The 19,156-nt window shown below is 38.7% G+C and overlaps 1 protein-coding gene across 1 annotated transcript in view; it reads right to left on the minus strand.

Annotated features, from left to right (window-relative positions):
* rbks (ribokinase) overlaps positions 1-19,156 on the minus strand; it is a 52,727-nt gene that overhangs the window by 10,946 nt on the left and 22,625 nt on the right. Inside the window, exons 6-8 of the mRNA XM_085441020.1 lie at positions 16,243-16,407; positions 10,059-10,150; positions 388-576 (exon numbers count right to left, since the gene is read on the minus strand). Coding sequence (XP_085297146.1) covers positions 388-576; positions 10,059-10,150; positions 16,243-16,407 — 446 coding nt within the window. The remainder of the gene's footprint in view (positions 1-387; positions 577-10,058; positions 10,151-16,242; positions 16,408-19,156) is intronic.

Below are 19,156 nucleotides of genomic sequence, written 5' to 3' on the forward strand. Positions count from 1 at the left end.
TGAACCCTAATCATTTATTTGCATACTAACTAACTAACTGATGTGATTGAATCATTTCACTGCTTTGCTGATTTTTGCTGGTTTAGCTGTATTTATAAGCAAAGATAAACCTGAATGGGTAATTTTATATTGGTTTTCACAACAAGCGAGTGTGGCAGGGTACAGGGGCGACTATACTGGCAATCACCAGCATTGAACTGATGAAAACCTTAAATATCACCCAACTCAAGTGAGATGGGTGAGTGGGCCAAATATATTGGGTTTCTAGACTGACAGAGAATCTATCCCCGAACTCGAGTCAGGGTGCCATCAAAGTTAGTTTTTTAGGTTCTTAAGTTTTGATAATTTATAGAAAATAGGCAACTGGAAAGGATATGGTATTCTTACTGTTGTGTCCACTGCTGTGACCTCAGGAGCTGGAACATGTTTTAATGTAGGCTCCCCTCCCTTGAGCACCACGCACCCTTGGGGCCCCAAGGTGACAATAACTGACCCGCAGCCTCGTTTCAACAGCTTTTGACCAGCCCGATGTGCCTCTTCCACACTGGCTACCGAGGTACCGGTGAGCAGCTCTGCCTAAAAGTGGAAAACAAAGCATAACAGCATGAGGTGACACTGTTTATTTAACAATTTTCTTCTAAATCAGCATTTTTCTTTCCTTTGTCAGGAAGCCAAGCTAATCAGAGGTTAGGAATTAAAATTAAAGATAGAGTAAAACCAGGACTGGGGTGGGATACTGGGAACTGCATTATGGAAATTCCCTGTGGCACAAGCCCAGTACCACAGACTGTGTGGTTATCAAAGCTTCATTTTCTGCCTTTTTTCTAAAGAAAATGTTTGTTTTGTCTCTTTAATGAACACAATTATCACAACAATTTATGTCCAAGGATCTCTAATTAGTAGTCTATTCTTACTTGCTAAAGCTAACTGCTCTGTGTTAACAGCTCTGGAGTTGAGTCAGCAGTTAATTACACACTGTGGTCAGACAGACTCATAAAACACATTCAGTCTGTTAAGGATTTGCTGGATCCGTCAGCAGTCTGCAGGCCAAACATTTTCAAAGAGTAGATGCTCTGACTATGCTGCTTCATCTGGCTCCAAAATGACTAAACAGTGACAGAGCAGGACTCGACAGCTGATGTTTGAGAAACAACAAGGAAACTCAGATAACCACAGCAGTTCTTTCAAGATTAGTTACAGCATTTATCTCTGGAGGTTAAAATATACACTGTGCAGTGAAAGAAACCAATTTTTCCACAAAAATACAAGAAAATGACATTCATGCTCTAAAGTAATGGCATAGTTAAACAACAATGTACAACTAGCAAGCCCTTACTACAATCCAAGTCAGCTTTACATACATACTGCATATACAGTATACAGTGGGGCAAAAAAGTATTTAGTCAGCCACCGATTGTGCAAGTTCCCCCACCTAAAATGATGACAGAGGTCAGTAATTTGCACCAGAGGTACACTTCAACTGTGAGAGACAGAATGTGAAAAAAAAAATCCATGAATCCACATGGTAGGATTTGTAAAGAATTTATTCGTAAATCAGGGTGGAAAATAAGTATTTAAATATATATATATCTCAAAATGGGAGATGCCCCCAAGGGTGGTGGAGAATGACCGAGCTAAGATCCTGTGGGACTTCCAGATACAGACGGACAAAATGGTGGTGGCTAACCAACCGGACATAGTGGTGGTAGACAAACAGAAGAAGACGGCCGTAGTGATCGATGTAGCGGTTCCGAATGACAGCAATATCAGGAAGAAGGAACACGAGAAGCTGGAGAAATACCAAGGGCTCAGAGAAGAGCTCGAGAGGATGTGGAGGGTGAAGGTAACGGTGGTCCCCGTGGTAATCGGAGCACTAGGTGCGGTGACTCCCAAGCTAGGCGAGTGGCTCCAGCAGATCCCGGGAATAACATCGGAGATCTCTGTCCAGAAGAGCGCAGTCCTGGGAACAGCTAAGATACTGCGCAGGACCCTCAAGCTCCCAGGCCTCTGGTAGAGGACCCGAGCTTGAAGGATAAACCGCCCGCAGGGGCGTGCTGGGTGTTTTATATATATATATATATATATAAATAAATATATACACACACACACATATATATATATACACACACACACACACACACACACACACACACACACACACACACACACACACACACACACACACACATATAAAACAGTAATACATTATATAGAACAGTAGAGACATTTTTAAATTAAAAGCCTCAGAATTAAAGCTGAAAGTCTGAGTTTACACATCTTTACATAGACAAATATTTATTAATTGATTGGAGGGCTTGGTAATATACACATATATGGAAACTGACACAAAGAACTGCTAGCCTTACAGATTGTGTAAATAAATGCAATTTTTATTTGTAAATTTTAATTCTTTCTTTTAACAAAAATAATTGAAAAACCATAATTACACTAGAAGATAAAGGAAATGATGAATAAACACAAACAGAGCCATTAAAAATGCTCCTGTGTAAACTACAGTGGGGCCATAAATTAACCCTCTTGCTCGTTTTAGTCTCCAGAGTTGTCACTTTAGTGTTAAAAACACATGTGAATCTAAGTATAGTCTTATCTCCTGTGTGCTGCATACACACATAAACACACACAGTGACAATGAAAAGCTAACACTGCCCCAACATTACTTACTCCAAAGCTACTTCCTCCTTCCTTACTGTACACCAAGCAAAGCACCCAAAGGAATTTGTAGTTCATAATATTTGTGTATATTTAATCAAACTGATATGACTTTTCTCTTCTACTTCTTTTTGCACTGTACGCTGATTTATAAATATTTCCCTTCTGTTGCTCATTTGTCTTGTTTGGTCTGCTACAGAATGCACCGCTAGTTAGACGCTAATCGTATTTTAGTGGGGGAGCAGTGTGAAGGCAGCCAATGCCAACAAACTCAACAAGCTCATCATGAAAGCTGATCCTGGGAGCAGAGCTGAAGTCTTCTGTGGAAATTCTGCAGAGGAGGATGCTGTGGAAAATACTCAGTGTTCAACTCTGAGAGCAGCTTCAGTTATAAACACAGACCATAGAGATATGACAAAATACCATGAGAGGTCTTTTGTACTCATTAAAAAAATAAAGATGTTATTATAATTATTATTATCTCTTGTTGTTTTTTTTAACCATTTTTGGTGTCTGTGCAACGTGCAGTACTTTATTTGGATGCTCTTAATATTTCAGCTTTTTTTTAAAAAACTGAAGTTATTTTTTTCTTTATTGTTATAAGACACTGGTCTTACTACTGGATTTATGACTTTACTTGTTTATTGCTGTTATTGCTGTATGACAGGCACAAAGAACAAATAATACCATACAAAAAAATCCTGCAGTTTACTGAAATAAAATAAAACTACTTAAAAATGTAACTGAAACAATATTATATATAATAATTTAAAATAATTTAAAATTAAATATTATTATTTGTGTGAGATGTGAGTCAAGTGTCTATAAAAACCAGGTTTTTGTACTGTAATACCTATTCAGAACATTTATAATCTTATTTTTAAAATTAAAATGACTTTCCCATAATAAATTCATACAATTACAACAATTGAAGCTGAAACAAATAAAAACCAAAACTATACTTACTCTGGATACCAAATGTAATCAAATTGAAATTAAAATTGGAAATGAAATAATAACTAATGAACAACACAAAGCTCTTATAACTGCTGAAATGTCCCTTTAATTTTCTCCTGCATTCAGACACTCAAAGCTGAAGCTAGATATGACTAGCTACCAGTGAGCTTCATCCATAAACTGCACGGGTACATTGCAGGAAACTGGGAGCACAGACTTGGGTGGTTTGCACAACATAGTAACCAATAACATTTGTGAAACAGCTACAGTAATAATACTCCACAAAGACTACAACCAATAGCCTATAGCTGCTAATTAGGTCTCATCAGTGCCTAAATGGATGACTTATATAGTAAATTCACCTACACTACAGTTGTCATAAAAGAGGAAACCCTTCATGAAGACCAAATCTGTTTTTATATCGGGCTGTTCTGTAAAGTTGGGGATGTTTGCATGTGACTCGCTCTTGGAGCAAGGCATTTAGAGGAACTGCAGTTTTTGTAACTTCCATGTTAATTTTTTCCACTGCCGGAGCACTCAGATGGCAAAGATGAATTACAGCAACACTGGCATAACAAATCTGCCCTAAACCCCTGAGAACAAACAAGCAAAACTGAGAAGAAATGAAAGTGTTAAATGGAAAAGTTTTGCTCTAAAGTTTGAGATTTCCAACTTTTGTTGCGGTCAAAATGCACTGGTTGGCTTTAGGACAACATGTTTGCCAAACAGAGGTGATGCTTGAGCACTAAACAAACCAGTTCACTGCTCCAATTAAACTGTGTGTGAGATCCCTGTCAGATCTGAAAGGTAAAATTTGGCTCAGGAGGTCCTCAGGTGGACATCAAAGATAATTCCCCTCACTATAAAGCACTTCAGCACACTATGTGGGCTGGGGATCAAAGAGTACCTGCACTTTGTCATCCTTAAGCCTCCTTTCACTCGCCCCTCCTACCCCTGAGCGTGCTACAGCGAGACCACACACGCACATGCACCCGTACAGAATGTGTGTCAGCTCTAACCTTGCACGGCAGGGTCAAGATGTCCCTGATAGCGGTTTTGAATAGGGGATTGAGGATCCAAACCTCCCCACCCGCCCCCACTGCTTTTGTGATCTGTCAGAGTTAACAATGACCTTGGACAGTTCAAAAATAAACCACAGAATATATGGGTGCTTTTAGAGCCCGCAGCCACCCCGGTGCTGTCGGATGCCAAAAGAGAAAAAGAGCCGTTTTGTTAGTCATCAGCTTCACACCAGGGCAGGGAATCAATCTACCTCCCTCTGCGCACAAGGATATGAGAGAGTTGAATTACGTCTGTGTGTGTGTTGGTGTATATGGTAAGTATGCACACACACACACACACACACACACACACACACACACACACACACACACACACACACACACACACACACACACACACACACACACACACACACACACACACACACGCACCCGGTGAGCACCTATTCTTTAAAGCATATGCAGGATAAATTTGTTGACAAGGTGGGTGTATTTGCAAGAAAGTATATGTTCAGGCATAAAGGTGAAAAAAATGTGCGTAATTTCATATATTTAGATTTTTCTTTTTGCTGTACAGCATCAGTTTTACCGCATAAACTATTTCTCCAAACTGACCATATTTATCACTAGTTAAAATAAGTGTGTGTAGTTCAATTTCAAGTTTTTTTCTAAAAAGAAAAAATCTTGAAATTGTCAGCATATTATAACCACAGTAGGAAAGAATGCTATAAAATCAGAAGAACGAGAAACACTAAAGTCAAAGGATCTTTGGCCATTTTACTTCTATAGCAGGTTTAATTTTGAAAGTAGTGGAATAAAAACATTCAAAATATATATTGGGGTTCTTTTTGCACTGATCTGATAATCAGTGAATGTTTAATAACATAATGCCTCGTTCACATATTTAAACAATTTAGAAAAACAAAACAAGTAGTAACTAATAGCTCAGGAACTATTATAGTCATTTCTTTACTTTAAACACACAAAAAGAATAAATTTTAAACGAACTAATAATAAATCTTCACTTCAGCAGTCTGTTACATACACGACTTTTTGGCTTTTTTTTAAATACATAAATGGGTCATATATAATTCAGAACCTGATTTATGAAATGTTTTGCTTTATTTTTTTGGCTATATAGAATAAAGATAAATCTAAACTCTTCTTTGTGAAATCCTTTGACTCTCCAGAAATGAACTGAGAATTGTAAATTTTCATAATAAGTAATAAGTATTATTATAAGTAATTATATTATCATTAAACCCCCCAGGTGGTTCGTTTTGTTAGCGTTGTTGAAGAATTGCTGTTACTGCAGTGATGTATCCTAAAAAATAATCACTAACTCTAAAAGAAAGAATGTTATTTTAAGTTATATTTTAATGTTGCAGTGTAACTGATTGCTTTATTGTGATACAGGAAGTCTAAATAAGCCTAAATAAATCTACAGTGGGAAAAAATAATTGAACCCTAGTGAAGAATTTTAGAAAACAACACAAATAAATGTCTGATGCATTTTAATGTGAATTAAGGACATGGAGTTATAAAGCAACTCCGATCAAAGAATGAGCTATATTATCTTGTAACAAAACATGTATACAGCTAAAGCTGCTCTTAGGATAACACGCAATGTGCAAAAAGTACAAAATAAAAAGGTCAAATGAGTTTTTAATCAGTTTGGTTTGCTTAGTTGGGTTAACAAACCTTAAGAAAAACAAGTTATGGTATTAAGCTGAACTAACTATTTTTTGTTGTCATTTTTGTTTCATTTTACATGCTGTCAGTTTAACTGAACTTAATTAAGCATGAATCTCTTATGTCTACAACTTTTGAAGCCATTTGATACCAGTGTCAGTACAAAGACAGCCTTTTAGACAGTTCCCAATCATGGCATGAAGAATGAAAAGTTTAGAAGACTTAAATGCCAACCCCAGGTCATGGCTACAGCAAATGTAAATATCACTGGGTTTCTGTTTGAAAACATTTGGTTACACTGGGCTAATGAGTAGGCACTGATCCTGTGGAAAAAAATGCAAACTAAATGTTACTTGTGAATCTTCTCAAGTTACCGAGATCTCCTTGTTGAATGAAGCCTCATCTGAGGTTTGCGCCTACTTTATTGAAAGTAAAACAACAAAATGAGGCTCAAAGGCAACCAGTCTAAACACAGACAGGGTCATTGTTCTAATACCACTATTTATCTAATACAACTCTCCCAACATTTACTTCCTAGAGCTTATTACAACTTTCATTAACTCCGAGTTACAAGAACTTGTGGTTTTTAACTTTTAAAGCACTATGAAAACAATGATAAATGATACATTTTAAGTTGTGTAAACTACAAAGACTGATGAGTCGATAACTAGATTTCAGTGTGTTTTTATTATAAAGCAAAACACTGTTGCTTGTCTCTTTTCTTGTGAATCTGATATCTACTAGCATATCAGGAGTGGCTGCTTTGTTTTCCATTATCGTTTTTGTTGCACAACTTTATCTTCTTGCTAAATACTTGGCATTAAATCTATTTCTGGGTCCTGGCAGCTCTCTAGTTTTGCTGAATAGACAGAAGCCCCCCCCCCCCACACACACACACACAAAAATCCTATTCAGTTGTCATTCTTGGCTTTCCAGCTTCTTATTAGCACTATTCATGTTTTGCAGGCCTTTAAGCTATAAAAAATTGTGGTGTATACGACAACCCATGGGCTCAAGACGTCCTGGACACCAAAGTTTGAATGCTTCAGACAAGACTCACTTTCAGGATTTTTCTAGTGCAAGTAATCCAACAAACACAGCAACATAGTAGTGACTAATACTGTGTTGGAGACAGGATCATCTCAGATGTTCTCTTAGCTAAAGTTTGGCCTTTTTTCAGTGTCTTGCTCCTTCATTCTCATCATTGAATTAACCTCGACCCCTATATCTATATGTAGCTAGCCAACAGGTATTAACTGCCATATGTAAACTAGCCCATATTCACTAAACCCCGCCCAAAACATAATACTTAATAGTAATCTTCAGTTTGGGCCAAGTTATAGCAGCGCTGTTTATTTTTCTGAATGATTTTGAACTTTGATTCTATCCCTTAGTGGGACATTTTAGTCCTCTTTCCACCTTTGCATACTGCATAATATATAATATGACCGTACCTCCATGACCTGAAAAAAAGAGAGAAGACATGTAGCTCTTTCCTCAACTCTCCCTTTCATGTTCCCACACCTGGGTACAGTGCTTCATCGCCTTGCATCACCACATCAAATACCAGCTCCCAGCCAAACTCACATAGACTTCAGCCCTGAGGGGGTGACTGACTCAGCCATAGAGCACATCTGCCCTCTTGTTTTTATTACCATTCCCATCTATCCCTGCCCCCTGTCGCTCATCTGTCATCACCTGGCATTCAAGACGCAAGCCGCCATGACAGAGTTTTTACCGTAAAAGGGTGGAGATCAACTGTTTCTTCATACCAGAGAGCATTCATGTACAGCCAATGGCTGGAGTGAGGTTACTGATGTGCCAGCAGGGGACATGACCTTGGAGGTAAATCACTGTGGAAAGGCGTCATCTCAAACTTGTCATTCTTTCCTTTCTGGACTGGACATCTGTTGACAATCATAAGCTGACTGACTGCTTGTAAAAGTGATGCTTTGTTGAAACTACATACCGTAGTTTAAGGACAGAGCCTTCAGGTATAAAAACATTCCTTCTAATAGTCAGCAGAGTCCAACTCCTCCAGTAGACGTCTATGAGAAAATAACCCCACATCAGTAAACTCTTTTCTGATGGGTTTACAGTCTCATTTACTAATTTCAAATCTTATAAAGCATTATGTTTATTTTATAAATTAGAGTCTCAGTTAAGATGAATTTGATTTAGGTTAAATGTACAGAAATTTCAGGGAGCAAGATACACCAGTTACTTTTGCTAGGTACGCAAGTACCAAACTCAAACCCAATTGTCCTTCAGAACTGCCAGAGATTCAACAAGGTGCTGGAAACATTTTGCAGATTTTAATCCATACTGACACTATATGACAGCTTCACATATTCTCTGCAGCTTTCTCAGCTGCATGTCCATGATGTGAATCTCCTGTTCCATCACATCTGAAAGGTGCTCCGTTGGATTGAAATCTGGTGTTTCTGTAGTACAGTCCTTGTCAAACGCTCAGGTAGACTGTGGCATTTAAACAATGCTGATAGTAAGTTTGTCAAGAAAATATCCCCCAAACCTTAAACTACCAACAACCTCTCAACTACATTTGTGCTGTTGGTGCCTTTTCAAGCATTTTTTTAAAGTCATGTGACAAATAGTCTATCTTTTAGCTGTATGGCTAATTGTAGCCTACTAACAGACTGTTCAAGAACTTGATCTACTTTTTGGTTGTTTGTTTGTTTGTTTGTTTTGGGGGGGTTTTGAGGAAAATTCTAGTGGTTTATTTGTTAACCAAGCCAATTAGGATTAGTGTTATTTATCACTTTATGCTCCACCATTTTGACCAAACATAGTCACTTTTCGTTCCAAATAATCAACATGGCTTTGGATAAAATGCTAACACCGAAGCTTTAAAATGTAGAACCCATTGACTAGATCCTTATTATACACAGTCTAAAGTTATAAATAATCTACTCTATTATCAATGTTACAGTGGGCAAAATGGATGCTTAAAATCCATCCATCCATTTTCTTCTGTTCATCCAGCGCATCCAGAGCTGCCATAGGACGTGAGGCGGGTACACCCTGGAGAGGTGGTGAGTCTGTCGGAGGGCTAACACAGACAGTGGTTCGCACTTTTGGGCAATTTAGATCAACCAATTAACATAACCAACTGCATGTCTTTGGACTGTGGGAGAACCCACGCAGACACGGGGAGAACATTCAAAGTCAACACAGAAAGACCCGTGTCAGCTGGTGGATTCAAACCCAGGACCTTCTTGCTGTGAGGCAACAATGCTAAGAATCGTGCTGCCCCAATTTTTCCCAACTGTTAATGTTAAGGCAACTTAAAAAAAACCCAAAAAACCCAGCTTTTGTTGATTGGTGTATAATTTAGCCAAATATGATAGAAATCTGTGTTTATCAAGAATTCAAAAATGCCAAAACATTTATAGATGAGTAAAATAATTGTCCTAACTGTACAATCTTGGCTACGCGCATGTATACTCAGCCACCAAAGTTAATTTTAATCCAAGAAAAAAAAAAACTATCAAATGCAAATGTGCAGTAGAAGGAAAGAAAGCTGGTCAATTCAGTATGCTCTGTTTTGTTGTTTATGACTAGTTTCAGCTTCCTCTTGGCCTTGCAGACGTGAGTGTGTGGATGAGTGAGGAAGGCAGAATTATTGTGTGAGGAAGCATAAATGCTGTGATAAATACTGTGAGCTGTGTGTGTGTGTGTTTGTGTGCGATTCATCACCTCAGACTCATTACAGCAAAACACGTCGGAGACTCTGTAGAAATCTGGATCCAAGTCAGGAATGGCCGGCGCTGGGTTGAATATTGTCTTCACTGCAACAAGAAACCATGCAGCAATCCATGTTATTGACCTCAGTGTCAAACGTCAACATCTACAGGATAACATGCAATCATTAGCAAGGCAGAAAAATATAATTGTTCTCCATAATAGACCCTGTTATAGCTGTCAGCCTGCTTTCAGAAGGACTTTTCATAAAGTCCCTCTGTGACACATTTTACAATTGTGTGGTGTTTCTTTTCCATTTCTGAGCCTCACTGCCAAGATCTGGCAATGCCTTAATTAAACTTTCAATGGGAACAAAGGCTAGCAGGCTACCGCTGGGGATTGCTCTCGCAAGCAAAGCTCAAGTGGATCAGCTTCTATAAAAAGACACCTTTTAAACAATTAAATTAGCATTCCCCGAAAAAGAAAAGAAACCCTAGTGAAAAGACCTTATATCCTGTAGCATTTTATGTTACGCCCTTAACTGCAGTTCCAGCAATGTATGTACAAAATGGATTCAGCACGAGATATACATTGAACCCCACATATGTGTGTCAGTGTGTGGGTGAGATGAGTTGTGACCCTTTGAGTGTGTTAAGGAGCACAAGCGAGGGAGAGAGCGAGAGTGTTTTTGTCAGGAGTAATCCTCTGTACGTGTTGCACATCACTGTCTGATGCATATTCATGAGCGAGGAGCATTAATGCATCTAATACCGTGATTTCTGTGTATGTGCGAGGATAAGCCCAGCTTGACGAAGCGATTAATTCCGATATCTCTGTGTACAAAATAAAGCCTCATGCAAGCGTGTGCGTCTGAGGGAAATATATGTTCAGCGTTGGTGACATCAAAGTCTGTTGTGCTAAAGTGTGTGCCTAGTTGCTGCTTCTGTGTGTGTTTGCGTGGGCACATAAGAGAGCAGCTGCGTGGGTTTGCGCAGGGCTTTGGCCACCTGGCGCTTTGAGGTGGATGCTGGGCTGCTCGCGAGTAAAAGTGGAAATAATGTCTCCGTCTCTTTTTCAACTCACTCATACTGTACTGCAAATATGCCCATGTGAGCCAAGGCCATGTCACAGATAAGAGACACCGGGCTCTTTGCGACTCCCCTCTTTTCTCTCTCTCTCTCTCAACTCAATTGCACCTCAGCTTCCGTGAATTTGGGATCCAAGTTAAGTGCGAGATTTGCACCTCCATTTTGCGTTATAGAAAGCAGCTTGTCATCTGTCAGCAGAAAAATTTTAAATAGATTTCTTTTGGTTATTATTGATATAAGGATTATGTAAAAGTGATGCCTAACAACAAACTGAAAATCTCTTTTCAGACACCTCATGTTACAGTAGAACCACATGTTGACAGTCCCAACCCTGGTGATGAATTCACAGGGCACAAGCCCAGGAAAAATGTTCTGTTTCTTCTCTTCTCATGCCGTGCCTTCAGGCTTGGGATCTGTGGACTCTTTAAGCCCACCACTAGCTTTCCACACGAGTGAAATTTGGCTAAATTTGAAACAGGAGTTCAAGAGTTCTGTGCCCATGGAAAAAAAAAAAAGGGTCCATGGTGTGGAAGCTGCCTGGACAAGCCAGAGAAGGTGATCTTGAATGGGAGGTCAGTCACTTTAAATCAGCTAGCTTTTTGTTCATACCTCACATGCTTCAAAGTAAAAAGGTAAAAAAAAAATTGCACTGTTCAAAATTTTATGGTTCAGTATAAAGAAATGTATTCATGAAATTTATTCTGAACTTGTGTTTTAACCATAGATTCTCCTTACAAGATGGAAATAACTTGTGGCTCTGAAAAGCCCAGCCACAGTTTAGCTCATTTGGGCTGAATGTTGCTTTCACAGTGGTCAGTGTGAATTCACAGCACTCATAGAAGACCAGTGAGTTTGGAAAAAAAAAAGCTTCTAGGTCTGAAAAGCAGCGTGGATGTGCCTTAAACCTGCATTTATTCTAATGGCCAGTAGGGGGTGATTCCTGTGGTTGCAAAAAAAGCCCAATTGTTTGAAAGTCTTTGAAAGAATGGTCCTAATTCCCACCTGATTTATTATCTGAGTAACATTTTATGGTCTCAATTAATAATTTCATGTCTTATAAAATACAACATGTTGTTAAGTTTGTAAATCTTGATCCAGTGTAGAGGAAAAAAAGATAAAACAGGGTTGAACATGGCTACTTCCACGACGGCAGTGACGAAAATGCTCAATGGCTGACAACAACGGGCGGCAATATCCAACATCTTTTGTATACAGTATATGGTTTTAATTTAAATTGTGTTCATTTTTAACCCAATGAAATAAAGCTTTTAATGTGCCTCTTCTCTTACCCAAAAGGTGTTCCTCAAAAATGTCATTTTCTTTGCAAAACTGTACAAACCATCTTGAAAGCCTCCATATTTAAACTTACTTGTTTACATTCTAACACATTAAATTCTTATCCCTCCTACTCTTTTTAACAACTCACTCCTTCTCCTGTCACATTTTTTCTCAGTGCTCCCCAGAAGCTCACATGCACACTGAGCGAATGACTGCAATTAGGCACAGCAACACAAAACCTTTTGCTAATTATGGTATGTAAAACTTGATTATCCTGTTAATTGGAGTGAGTGTCACAACATATGTGGAGAACTTGAGCGGCATTAACAGCCCGCTTTTAGTCACAACATGAAGTGAAGCGCTAACCTTGCACTGTATGCCGTGTAAACAGGATAAATGGAGAAAGTATCACTGAATCAAGCAGGCTTACTCATGCTGTTGTCTTATTCAGGCTATTGTCAGTAATCATATTATTATTTGTAGCCAGAACAGCTAGAAAGCACAAAGTCTTCTCCTTGGCCTCATTTAGTATACATGCAATACACAATTTGAAGCACGGAAGCTTCCATATGCAGCTTGAGTGCCATTTCCAATATACTGATGCATAAAGGAATTGGCCTCACTGATGCACTGAGCTCTAAACGTCACATGAACCAGTGTCTGTGTCTCAGGTTGCTTTGTTTTGCTCTCCAGGTGTTAGTGAAATCACACAAACACACACGCACAAATGCTCACAGCTGCTGGGACAGATGTGGTAACACTGGGATGTGTGCACACTGAGTCACGTCTGGCAGAAAACTGTGTGCGTGTGTGTCATGACTGTGGGGTTTTTATGCTGGCAGGTTCAAAGTCTGGTCGCACATGTGGCGGCTGAAAGAGCAGCTGGAGCCGCTTCAGTCAGTTTGAGAATACAGTGGGAAAGGTGGACGGGAAAACAAAAGCAGAGAGAAAATAGACAGAGATCACTCACACACTCTGACATGCATGCATGCACTCGCACGCACACACACAGAAACACACACACACAAAAAGAAATGAGTCACCAGCAAGTGTGTGAAAGGGCTTTAAGAGGCTCTAATTGCATCTGGTGAGAAATAAAATAGCAGCTTCTTGCTCAGATAAGGAAGAGGGGGAGGAAGACGGGTGAAAACGGAAGAAGAAAGCACGAGTGGAACTACACTACTCCCACCATTTCCTCCCTTCTCAGAACTAATTTATTGCCATTAACTTCCCAATATTAAATGTTAGGTGGCAATAAATTACATATACACACATTTTCCCCTTAAATAAAAGGAAAATCTTCTTTTGAGGTTATCTTAACAAGTGTTTCTAAGAGCTGGCATCTACTGTATGTGTGGCTCCACTTGATGGTGACATTTGCGTAATTTGAGCGGCGCTTCACCCCCGCTGCCAAACCCATTAACACCCAGTCTCTCCAGAGAACTCCATTTACGCAATGCTCCGGCACGGCGACGTCGAGGTGGCATCTATGCCAAGCATCTTCACTCGCCTTGCCTCTCTTCTGGCGCCACATGCTGAGCCTAATCCCGTGGTACGGTCCATGCACCGAGGAAGGGGGGCTCAGGGAGGGAGGGTGGCGCTCGGCAAGGCCATCTGGGTATCCCATCTGCAACACGGCGATGGCTGCGACTCGTTCGTTCTGGCAGCCTGCAGCGAGCGATTATGGACGACAGGCCCTGATGACAGGAGCGAGAGGCTCCCCAGACGTCTCGAATGACGCGGACCGCTGCTAATAATAGGATGCTGTTAAAGATGATTAGCTCGGTAACCTGGTTATGAAAGAAAGGTGGAGGGAGGGAGGGAGAGAGGGAGGGCGGTGGCCTAAAATAGGGCTTTTGTCGATGCCGGACAGCACGAAACCTGCTCTACAAATGTGTGTGCGCATGCGATGGTGAATGTAGATTGGGGGAAGCAGCAGCGACTCTGGTGAAAAGATGCTTTTGTCAAGTTCTCATGCTCAACTTGCTAAAGTGATAAAAGTCAGTGGGAAGCCTCTTTCTAAGGAGAGATTGTGGGATACAAACAGCAAAGTCACATGACAGATTTGGAAGGATTTGAGCTGTCTCTACTGTGTTTTTCTAGCCTACAAAGAAGACATTGTGCAACAGATTATCAAGCCAAAGCGATGATCTAAAGGTACATAAAGGATTGATTAAACCACATTTAAAATGAGATTATGCAACTGTGCTGTGAGGTAATTACTTGAGCTTCATAAATCAGTTGCTTTAGAGTTCCCTTAAAGAAAGGGAAACCTTTGAAACTATTACCTCTCAACCACATGTGAAGGCAAAAAAGTTTCTGTTTTGAAAGAAAGCCCTTGAGAATGAGACAAAAAGTCATCATAGACAGAGCTGAATACTAGTGGAAAAGATTCAAATGGTTTTGCTCGCAATACTTTCCTCCCCAGTTCTGATATCATAATTGTGTAGGAGAAGGGGATTTCAGATAGTGTCTAACTATCCACAACAAGCCAAAGCACAGACAGAAAGGGAGAGGAATGGGAAGAAATAACAGACACGTCTTCCGGTGAGTCATGATATGAGGTCCATTTTTGTTTTTCCATGTTTTTGTCATAGAATATAGCGTTACCACAAATGACTACCAGTCATAAAATCAGCATGAATGCTAAGTAGAGTCAGTGACATCTATCGCTGTGGAACAAGCAAGTTAAATCTTATATTTCCATCCATCCATTCCTGCATTCATATATCTCCACCTTCTCTGCATCACGGGTGGGGGGTTAAGAACCTATCCCAGCAGTCATAAAATTGAAAAATTCAGACAATTTTCATATTCAGCAGTTTTTAGTCTTTAACAGCTATTACATTTTTGGGGCACTCTTTGGGAAACCAGTCGATGTAATTTTAAAGTCAAGCTCAATAATTGTCATGTCTTTGTGGTCATAATGCTCTAAATCCTTTCAGTTGTTGAAAAGCCTGGATGCAACTGGACTCTTGCTACGGAGCCCTGCTGCTGGATAATGTTTTGGCATTTTCCTGCTGAAAGACACGGTGGCTCAGTGGTTAACACTGTTGAAAGCTCTGCAGGGCTGTAACTAGAAAGCTCTCAGTTACAACTAATTTTTATACACAACAACAGAAAGTGAAGATATATGTCATCGCTGCCTCTGCTTGCTACTTCTGAGACTCAAATGCGTGTGGGGCCCATTTCTGTAATATCTTAGCTTCCTTTTGTAACCAGGAAATTTTTCCTCTGGGTTGCGGTCTGTTTAAAATCACAGCAGCTGGAACAGATTCTAATAATAAACAATGAGAGCAACTAATTATTACTACCTGACTAAATTTTCTCCCTTTTTTTTTCTCCAATCTTTTTTTTTCCAGTGAATGCATGAAAGGAGGCTTGTGTGAAACCTCAGCTTAGCCAAGTATGACCAGAGGCTCAACATGGTCATGAATGAGGATTAGGACAGAAGCGGTTATATAGTCATATTTTTGGCAAAATTATGAAGGTTTGGAACATAGCGAGCACACAGATGGCCTCTGTGAAGTGGATTGGATTGCACAAGTAGTTTGAGAAGATTCCACAGACATTTTGATATTTCTTTGGACTACCAGGATCTATTCTAACAACATGAGTCCACAATAACCACACCCTCTGTTTTTTGTTTTGGGGAGAGGTTTTATGACTATTGTGTTACTATAGGTTTACTCTTTGTTCTGTATGGATACATCATACTGAGTAAACGTGTACTGAGGATTTCCAAATCTTTGAAATCTCAGCATGCAAAAGGTGCTCGGTAAATGATTTACTTTCTGACTTCAGAAACATGTGAGGAGGATATACTGGCTCACCTTTGTTGTCGCGAGCCATGCACATCGCCTGCAGGGACGTCTGTGGACTGATCTCCAGCTGGCATACCAGGACTTTTGTGTGGCTGATGGCTGGGAGAGCTTCCTGTAGCTCCTCTGCACCCAGCAGCATGTTGGCACCGGCCACAATTACAATGGCATTCTCACCTGTCCGTGAACGAACATAGAGACATGTGAGACTCCACTGGAATTTTCAAAATCATCAATATGCCATGACATGAGAAGAATGAAATGTAAATTTCAGTTTTTAAACTTTGGCCTACAAAGACAGGAAATATTTCTGTTTTCTAAGCAGCAATGATTTTCCACCGCAGGAACTTCTCCCTGAGACTAGGATGCTTTGGAGTGTATTTCAAGACAAATATATAAATATAGATACTGCCCCGGTTGCTGCTATCAGTTGGAAATAAGCATCAAAACATCTACCACATTGCTCAGGTGTATCTGAGCTTCCTAATGCATGTATTCCTTTGGAGGCACTGTTCTCTACATAGTTAAAAATGATAATAATTCACAGATTTTTTTCATTACTTTTCAACCACCTGAAATAAGATCCAGTTACATTTAAAATGCAAGTTTTATCTAAATACTTATTTTAACAGTTCAAACTGAACTTTGAAGCAAAGTGTGAGACCATTAGCAAACAGGAGAAATAGGTTTCTGACATATTTGAGTAGACTTCCATATGAAGACCCTATTTTTTCTTTCAAGCAGCAGTTTCCAAAGCTGATAGTTAACACTAAGTTAACAAAAACTTCAGTTGCTTTAATGGCCACTTGAGGCTGTCTATAAAAGTGTGTGAAATTAGTGAATTTTATTATGTTCAAAATAGTTGGTATGTATGTGTTTGTTACACCTGCACAGTTTATGGATGAAACATGCTAACCAATAATTTAGGAGGCCACTGTCTCATCCACAGATAGTCATTCGTGGCTCAAAAACCAACATGGCAAAGGGTAAAAGACTAATGTTGAGGTTTAAAACCAGTGGGAGAATTCACAGTGGTTATGTCCATGATTTTATCACACTTTTTTAAATTGAATCTGAAATTCACTCAGTCAAATTATGCTGATTGGTGAGCGACAGCTGGACACCACATACCAGACAGTTACAGCAGTTAGCTGGTTTGATTTTACTTGACAGCTCACACTCTTTTTAGAGTGAGTTTCAGTTTCTTCCTTCTGGAAAGGCTTAATGTAGAACAACACAGTGTAAAAATAACTTTGTTTCAGCAGACATCATTCAGAGGAACAAATCTTAGCTTGTACATCTTGTATGATTTCATTTTTTGGCAGAGTGTTGTATTTTATTTCTGTCTGTGTTTTCAAAATTGTGCATGTAAGGACAGATGACTCAACTCTGCAAACCAAATCTATCTACCGAAACAAATAAAGTAACATGAATCTCAGTAGTATCAGTTCTATAATAAAATTTTCACAAATTAATATTATAATTCTGTCTATGTAATATAGCTCAATGTCTTGTCAGTAAAAGTGTAAGGATAGTCAAAGAAAGTATTAGCTAGTGTAACATGTAACTGTAAAATACTGTAAAACAACTTCTTACTTGTGAAATTCTATTCCCTGTTCCCTTTCTTGTAGTGTTCCCTTCATTGGAATATCCAAAAGCAGAACAGTTTGTCATTTAATATAAGAATGACGCAAAACCCATACTCAGTTCCCTGAACCAGACGGCAGCAATAGAGATGTGCCATGTATGGGATTTCTAGGAACTAAAATAAGTTAAAGGGAAATTGTTTGTCTTTGCACCGGAAATGGCCATTTTTTCATTTGGCCAAGTCTATGAACTTTAGGAACCCCACTGAGGCATTTTAGACAGTCCATGCGAGTCATTTGGTTAATCCATATTCAATTTTAAAACAGCGAGACTGTAAAAAAGCCGGGGTGGTAGAGAAAGACTGAACATGAATAAAAGAGGACTAGCGTTAACTACAACAAAGGAATTGGAAAAATAAATAATTAAGTCCCTAAGCGTGAGTCTTTTAGGCTGTGTGTAAATGGAAACAAACAACAGTATGAAGTTAACATAATTTCCTTAGGGATTCTGAACCTGTTATTTCCTTGAAAAAAAAAATATCTACGAGTAAAAAACATGTAACAAGCAAAAACTTTGGTGCAAAAGCACATCTGATGTGATGGTCAAGAGGTAAAATTGTTTTAAATTATAATCTTTAATAAATAATTAATTGTATTATAGTTTTGTATTATATGTATGTTTTTATTTTCTTTTGATTAATAATAATTTTTTAATATTTTTAATATTAAAAACTCAAATTTCTACATATTTTTTCAAAATAAAAAAAATAAAAAAATGCACATTCGGACAGCGTGAGGGTAGGGTTTGGGAGATCACCAATGATGACTTAAATCTCACAGGATGAAACACAAACTAAAGAATTTCATGTGATAATATTAAAGTATGCTATAATCTCTAAAAATTATGTTGAAGCTTTTTTTTTTTAAATGACTGAATTAAGTGATCAAAGATATCATGATGATATTCATCCATCCACCTATTTTCTACCACTTGTCTGTGTAATGGGGACAGCGGTCTAAGCAGAGATGCCTAAGGCAGACATCACGGCATCAGCCGAAAAACATAATCTCTATTATTATTATTATTATTATTATTATTATTATTATTAAAAATGATATATTATTAAATTACTATTTTATATTTTCATATAAAATATTTTATTTTTATTTTATGTAGACAACACTCCATTTACATTAAAACTAAAGGCATTTCCTTGATATTGTTATTTAATTTCGCATCATTTCTAAGTACACTGTAATTTGAGGGGGTTTTTTTTGTTTTGTTTTGTTACCTGTTACAAACGTGATCTCAAATTCAAATTCAAATTTTTTTGAATCTC

This window comes from Copadichromis virginalis, linkage group LG19 (genome assembly GCF_057382275.1).
Source record: "Copadichromis virginalis isolate Kocher_CV1m ecotype Utaka linkage group LG19, C_Virginalis_male_GT1.1, whole genome shotgun sequence".
In the NCBI taxonomy this organism is placed as follows: domain Eukaryota; kingdom Metazoa; phylum Chordata; class Actinopteri; order Cichliformes; family Cichlidae; genus Copadichromis; species Copadichromis virginalis.